Below are 7520 nucleotides of genomic sequence, written 5' to 3'. Positions count from 1 at the left end.
AATTAACCATTTAAAATAAAATAATAAATCAAAAAATGAAGTAAAAAAATTTTACAAATTTAAATTTTTAATACTAAATTCTCTAATTTAAGAATCCTTTTAATTAATTAAAGCTTAAGACAAAGTTTAATATTATAATTTTATATTTTTTAATCATCATTACTTTATGAATTAAGGATTTAAATTTTCTTTTCTTTTTTTTATATTTTAATTGATAAGTTATATTAAAAAAATAGAAGATAAAATCTGATATAAACTTTTTTTTTCTCTTAAACTCTAATAAAAAACTCTTGTGCAGTTCTCATGAAAAAGGCTAGATTGCCGAACTTAATTATACGTACAACATTAATTTATAATGTAAAAATATATTACTAGGGCTAGAGGTGCTTGATCTAATATATATCAACTGATCTTATTTTATTGACCACTTGAATTCTAAAATAATTAAAATAAATATTAATTTAAATTTTAACCACAACTTAACATTTTTAGAAAATTAAAAAAAATGAAAAAAAATCTATAATTTGGGTTCCGGAAAAATAAGAGTTAAAAAATATTAATTTAAACTTTGTCTGCACCCCAATTTTTTTAAAAAATAAAAAGATCAAAAAAATACTCTATAAATATGTTTCTGTTGAGGAAAGCAACCACATGGATCATGCACAAGAGCTAAAAAACTTATCAGTAAAGTCCATTGCATATCCAAAAACACTTTCTAACTATTTTATTCCGCAAAATAAGGAAGTACCAATTACCACTTATGACCTTTTACAACAAAGGACTTCCGATGAGAAGCCTCATTTTATTAAAAGGGAAAACGAAAAGTCAATTGATAAACGGCAGTAAACACTACATTGGAGTATGTGTTTCTTCCTGTCTTTTACTTTAGTCAAGCTTTCTCATTGGAAAGTTATTCTATATCTATTTGGCGAACCCGGCAGCACTTCATTCTAGTCTCTAAACACATAGAAGCAGGGGTCCTGTACCACCAACCCTGTGGCCATCAGGAACACTGGAGTAGCAGTAGAGGATATTTGACATTTCCCAGCTCCAGTCCTTCTTCCTAGAGACAAGCATATGCGGCCAGCAGCGGTTTATTCTAACATAGTGCTCCCTAATCTTTCCTTCACCAACAACACTGGTAACTATAGAGTAACAGCATTCATGCCCGCCCCATACTTCGTCACCAGGATCTGCAGTTTGACTCCCATCTTCATGAAAGTAACGGTGCATTAGAGGGCTAGTACCCTTCCAGTAGGGATCGAGATTAAGCCAATACTCTGGTACCACCTGAAGGAAAAATGGCATTCAAAGGCAGTCATCCGATCAATTGATCATTTCAGTTTCCAACAAAATAGTAGAAAGCTGCAGAGTAAAGGAAAGGACACACTACGAATGCCTTGGATGCTTGGATGCATGCTAAGAAATGTTTGAATATAGGATTACCAGGATTATCATTTACTTGTGACCAGTCCAGGGAATAGTTACATGAGTGAGTGCCTGAATTATGAGCAATGCCTTACAAATAGGCAGATTATAATTCATGAGTTTCGTTCCTCATGGGCCGAAATTTCATTACCAAGGCTACACATGATCAAACTTTTAAAGCGTCAAAACATTAATGTTTTATATGTTCACATTTCAAACTCATGCAAGTTCTAGTAATTTTGGCACCACGTCAAGGCCAGACTGAAATCAAGAGGCGAGTCACCACTCACCAGACCTTACTAATAATTAATAACATATGAGAAGCACTGCAATAAAATTACATACCTTGTTAAAATGAAACTCCCAAACATGATCACAAAGGTCTTCTGTCATGATACGAGTCTAAGAAAATTTAAAAAAAAAAGAACAGAATAGTTGGTGATAGCTTGCTCAAACGTGCATATGGAAAGTGACTGATTCAAAAGAGAGACAGGAGAACAAAGGGAGATTGATCAGCACTCACACGTTTGCCATCTGTGACAGACAACGAATATGCGGCCAGCTTTGGTAACCCCTGGACTACAGCTGAACGAGGTATGTGCGCTTTCCCCAACCACAGTTCCTCGCACTAAAATAGACAGGAAACTCAAGTAAATTATCCTTACTCAGTTACTCTTCAAAGTAGAAGCATGACCCATTAAGTTACCTGGAGAACTGAAAAAAATAAAAAAAAGGTAGATATTCTCTTCCGGTTAGGTTTCAAATAAAGCAGAGAAAATAATTGAAGTTAAGTTAAAAAAAAAAAAAATTCTTCACATCATGCAATCAGAACGAATAAGCAACTTAGGCCATAAGGCAGTAAAAACGGCATTCACAATTCAGTTTGGTTTTATATAAAAATATACCTCAATCCTTTAAATAAACCAATAATTTAGCCAAGGTCTAGTTTCAATGATAAGAAAGGGCTTCCTAGGGCCCAGGATTTTAAAAAATAAAATATACCAACAATATACCCCAACTAAGTCACTTTACATAGATATACCCTTAAGGGGTGAACAAAGACAAATAGATACTAGACAAAAATATTCAGCTTAAATCAAGAATACTCAGACGAATTCAAGTTGGTCAAGAAAGCCAAGTCGAGTAGTAAATTGAGTCAAATAATAAGTTGAGTATTCATATAATGCTCCTGGCGGACAAGAAATCCTGCAAGCTGGATTTAGATCCAGTACTGAGCTTAGCTGTGCTCATCTCTTCATAATCATCTACCACACATGCATGGATAGCAATTTAAGGTGAAGATTTAATTAATTTTATATTCTTATCTTTCTAAAAGATTAACAAAAACCCCAGCTCAGCGCTGAATACAAATTCCTGTAAACTAGGAACATAAAACTCGATGATGACATGAAAAGCTTAAATTCAAATTCAATTGTATTCATGATATGATTATTTCAAACAACCAAAAATACTTAAAACAAAAACCCAATTGTGAAACTAAAAAAACCCAATTCTCATGTTCTCCGAAGAAAGCACTAAATTAATTAATTAAATTTAAAAAAAAAAGAAACAAACCTAAATTCAGGTACGAGGCAAAAAGATTGGGGAAAAAAAAGAAAGAATAGGAAAGGAAATGAACCTTGGGAGTCCAAAGCGTGTCGCTTGAAGCAACGCCGTTCCAAGCACGGGATACAAGGAGAGTCAGTGCTACGCTGTGTGCTTTTAGGTTTTGAAGTATCTTCAACATTATGTCTCTACCAAAAGCCTCCAGTGGGTCCTGCAATAATTCTTCAGTTTCTTCTTCTTTGAGTTTTTCTTTTCTTTCCTCTCGATTTCTCTTCTTTCTCAGTTTCATCTTCGTCTTCTTCTTCTTCGGTAAAACGACATCGTTTTCCTGTTCTTCTCTTTCTCGCAGTTCCATTCTGTGTGGTAGACTGGTAGTAGCTATTACTACAGAGTAAGCGAATGAAAGGAATGACCAGAAACCGCGAAAAAGGAGGTAATTGCAATAACTCCAAAAAAAATCAAAATATAAAAATATGTAGAAATATACGACCGACAAATTTACTATTTTTTAAATATAATAAAATTTACGTGGCTCAAACTCATTCTCTCGTAGATATTATTGAACTACAGGCCTACAAGTTAAAAAGCTAATTTTTTTTACTTATTATTTTACTCGATTTTTTATATCACTTGATTTATTATTCAACTTTTTATGAAGATTGAAAATAAAGTTGAGAATATTTTTTTATTTAGGATATTTTGGCCTTTTTAGAGTATGATTATGTAAAATGAGACAGTCGGGGGGTGTTATCGGTATTTTACAAGGAATAAATATATATTTTTTAAAAAAATGCGGTGAGAGGTCACGTGGTTTAGGTACTGCTCTGCAATGATGATATGGTGCGTTTGGCACACTGTATTATATTATGCTGTATTGCATTATTTTAATGTAGGTGTATTGTATTATACTGTATTGCATTAACATTGTATTATAATAATGTTGTATAGTATTTGTCATTACACTGTATTGTATTAATTTTTAGTTATACTATGTTTGGTGCTGCATTGTATTGTATTAATTTTTTAGTAATTAATTTTGATCACTTATTTTAAAAAATAATATTTATTAATACTTAGAAAAATACTAAATATCAAAATTTTTAAAATTGAGAAATTTAACATTATTTTTTAATATAACTTTTTAATATCATAATTCTTCATAAAAAAATTTTTAATATCATAATTTTTTTTTTGGTTCTTTTCTAAATTTAATGGCTCTAGAATAGCTCCGTTCTGTAATTCTGTTTTGCCTCAATACTTCCTTTCAAGAACTAAAGTAAATTCATAAGATTTCATCTTAATGATTTTCAAGTTCCTTTTTCAATATTAATTTCTCTACCATTACTTGATGTTTATTACTATTAATTTGCAAATCCAGAATCGAAAGTACTAGTTGTCAAGAATAATTGCAAATTTTATAAGCCATCTATTTCATTCCAAAAATCACCATTCAGGAGACAATAACACTTCATCTTGTGCTTTGGTATTGCATTACTGAAGTACAATCCTGCGAGATTTTATTTATTTTTTTTTTTGGTTTACACATGAAGGCTGAAGCTACATTTGCCAAAAATCCACCCACAAAAATACTTTAGCCAAACAATTAGGATAATTTTTTCTTAATGTAAAGTCAACTACGGATTGGAAATACTTCTACATGTAGTAATAATTTTTAGGCCACAATTAGTGAAGCAAAGCACCAAATTCTTATTCTTTTAGACAATTCATCAAACAATTGTCGGGCATAAATCTATAAACTCATCCATTCACAACATAAAGTAACAAAATCTCAATCAAAGCCTCACAATAACATAATCAAACAAAATACCAATTTAATTTAAAGGCAACAAGAAGACTCCATTCTATTTTCTTAACTGAAGATATATTAGAAACTAAATAAATCACAAAAACAACAAATGATCCTTTTCTTTAAAAGAAAAATAATCAAACCAAGCACAAAAAAAGCACGCATGATCTAACATACTAACACAAAGATAAGACCCTCACAGTTTCAAAAATGACGAAGGCACGACGGCATGATGAAGGCAGTGGAGCATGGTGGTGGAGTGTCGCGAAGGCATGCCGCGCAGTGGTCTCGCACATCGCGGAGGTAGATCGCGAAGGCAATGGAGCTGGTGGTGTCACGGTGGTATCGTGAGACAGTGGCGGTATAAAGGCAGATCACATGGAGCTGGTGGTGTTTGAGGCACTGGTGGTGTGGAGTTGAGATTTGTGGAGTGGATGTGTGGAGGTGCAGGCAAGGCACTACACAGAGAAGGAGAACGAAAATGAAAGCGAATTTTTTTTTTGTCTCAAACAATTACAAACCCGCGTAAACCCAACTCTCACACGGGTTTATTTTATGCGGGTTTGACCGCATTACAAGCTTCTTTTGACCACATTACAATACAGTGAGGAGTAGTCACCAAATATGATATTCTAAGACTTTAATGCTATGAGGAGTTCTAATACTATATAATGAGGGCTGCCAAACACGCCCATAGTTAATAATGGTCCGATAGTGCATTCTTGCCACGCCGAGTTCCAAAACAAAATCATCCTTCAATTGAAGGACAAAAATTGGGCGTTTTGGACTCTGACTCGAATACGTGGCAAGATACTGAGTGATTGCTTGGCAAAACAGCAAGTCCATGACTTGGATGTTTGTGGCAGAACTAGGGATGCCAAATATTTGATTATGGATGGATAATATCTATCCAAATACAAATTTATAATTATCTATATTAAATATATTTATATTTATATTCAGTATTTAATATTGGATATGGATATGAATTTTATCCATATAGTTATGAAGATCCATAGATATCCATCGATATTTTATTTTTATTATATAAAATAATTAAAATTCTAATATCAAATTTGGCTATTAAACTATTTATATTAGTAATAATATATATATATATATATATATATATATATATATATATATATATATATATATATAATAAAATGGCGGTCCGGTGGCCGATGACGGCGGTTCGGTTGTTGGTGACGACGGTCTGGCGAAGTCCGGGCAATTTCCGGCGAGGTCCGGCGACCTTCTGGCGAGGTCGCCGGACCGCGGCTTTCCGATGGAGATCCATTTATAATATTAAATCAATAAAATAAAATAATAATTATTAATGGTATTAAATAAGTTAAAAAATTAAAAGGTAATTTTGGAAATTTTAGTTTATAATATAAGAGGAATTTAAATTTTTCACTAGTTAATATAAGAGAAAATTAGATTTTGTTGTTTTTTTTTTATTTTAGTTTAATAATATAAATTTTTTTAACTTTAAATGGATAAATTAATTGGATTTTGGATATCCATTAAATATCCATACCCATCCAATATCTAATTGGATATTTTTAAAAATATTCATATCTATATCCAATAAGATTTTAGATGGATATTATCCAATCCAATTGAATTGGATATATGGATATCCAATTTGAATGGACCAATTTGCCATCCCTAGGCAGAACTGATGACAAAGTGGTTTTCGTTGCCATGTGAAATTTAGAGTGATTTAGATATTTATTTAATAATTGTGTTAAAATATTAAAATTTTAAGTTTGATATGAAACATAACAATTGACACAATGTAACTCATTAATTAATAATTGTGTCGCGACATACCTAATAATCCATTTAATTAATACTCATTTAACATGATTTATATCAATTATTTTTGCTCCTATTTAATAAAAATTTTACAATTTTTATATATCTAAATAATATTATATATTGATATCATAAAAAATATACATATATATTGAAATATTACATATTTACACCATTCAAGTTTTAAATCCATCTAGAATTTTATGAAATGAAACACCACATAAATGTTTATCCTTCATAAGTAATTGTTTCGTTAACTGAGTAGATAGGCCAAGAATATAGGATTATGATTCTTTCTAGATCTAATCTCCTCCTGAGCACAAATATATGTGAGTGATTGGTAGTTAATAAATAAAAAAAAGTAAAAAAATTAAATCATACCCATACACTATCACTATCATACCCATACACTATCACTTAAAGACAGATGACACAAGATTTTTAAAAGCTCATGAGAGCTCAGATTAGGAAAGGATCTTTATCCCAAGAATATAAAGCTAATTCAAGAAGCCAAAAAATTGTGTTGAAAAGAGTACGGCCTATTTAATTATCGTGTCAAATTTAATAATTTAAATCTACTTTTTCGTTCATGTTTGCTAAATGGATTATATCAAATTTTGTTAGTTCTATTTATTGTATATTAGATATTTAAATAAGATCTGCTTCCAAAACGAGAATTATAAAGTTCAGGTGTCTATTACATATGCGTCATGTAAGGCACCGTTCGACGCAACGTAGCTAGACCCGTCATGTAAATATATTAATCTTTCTAGCAGATCTCTCTTCTCCCCCTCTTACTTGTATAAAAAGAATTAATGTCGTTAATACTAATGGGTGAATACACATGTGCCAAAAAAAATTTCTTTCTTTTTTCACAGAGATATAATTTCATTCC

At 31.4% G+C, this 7520-nt stretch overlaps 1 protein-coding gene across 4 annotated transcripts; it reads right to left on the bottom strand.

Annotated features, from left to right (window-relative positions):
- Positions 1-714: 714 nt before the first annotated feature.
- LOC18032267 lies at positions 715-5418 on the bottom strand. Of its 4 annotated transcripts, none has more exons than XM_024191551.1 (5): positions 5002-5415; positions 3068-3362; positions 1952-2056; positions 1774-1830; positions 715-1290 (listed from the first exon to the last, which is right to left on the bottom strand). In XM_024191551.1, exons 1-5 carry the CDS (start codon positions 5073-5075, stop codon positions 958-960), a joined length of 864 nt encoding a protein of 287 aa, XP_024047319.1. In that variant the 5' UTR covers positions 5076-5415; the 3' UTR covers positions 715-957. The 4 variants fall into 4 exon arrangements, 3 of the variants coding, with proteins under 3 accessions (XP_024047319.1, XP_006420500.1, XP_024047322.1); XM_006420437.2 differs by having other exon boundaries at positions 3068-3378; positions 5002-5062; XR_002907230.1 differs by having other exon boundaries at positions 715-1830; positions 1952-2142; positions 3068-3378; positions 5002-5418.
- Between the last annotated feature and the right edge of the window lie 2102 nt (positions 5419-7520).

The sequence above is a fragment of the Citrus clementina genome, unplaced genomic scaffold (genome assembly GCF_000493195.1).
Source record: "Citrus clementina cultivar Clemenules unplaced genomic scaffold, Citrus_clementina_v1.0 scaffold_9, whole genome shotgun sequence".
Classification (NCBI taxonomy): Eukaryota; Viridiplantae; Streptophyta; class Magnoliopsida; order Sapindales; family Rutaceae; genus Citrus; species Citrus x clementina.
The sequence above is the reverse complement of the archived record's forward strand: the minus strand, read 5'-3'. Positions and strand labels throughout refer to the sequence as shown.

Excerpts from the sequence above, each read along its gene's own strand:
- LOC18032267 (XM_024191551.1), bottom strand. The coding sequence starts at position 5,075 with ATGCCTTCGCGACACTCCACCACCATGCTCCACTGCCTTCATCATGCC. Across the intron at positions 1,831-1,951 it reads CTGTCACAGATGGCAAACGT|ACTCGTATCATGACAGAAGA; the intron begins GTGAGTGCTGAT and ends AAATTTTCTTAG. Across the intron at positions 1,291-1,773 it reads GGGAGTTTCATTTTAACAAG|GTGGTACCAGAGTATTGGCT; the intron begins GTATGTAATTTT and ends TTTTTCCTTCAG.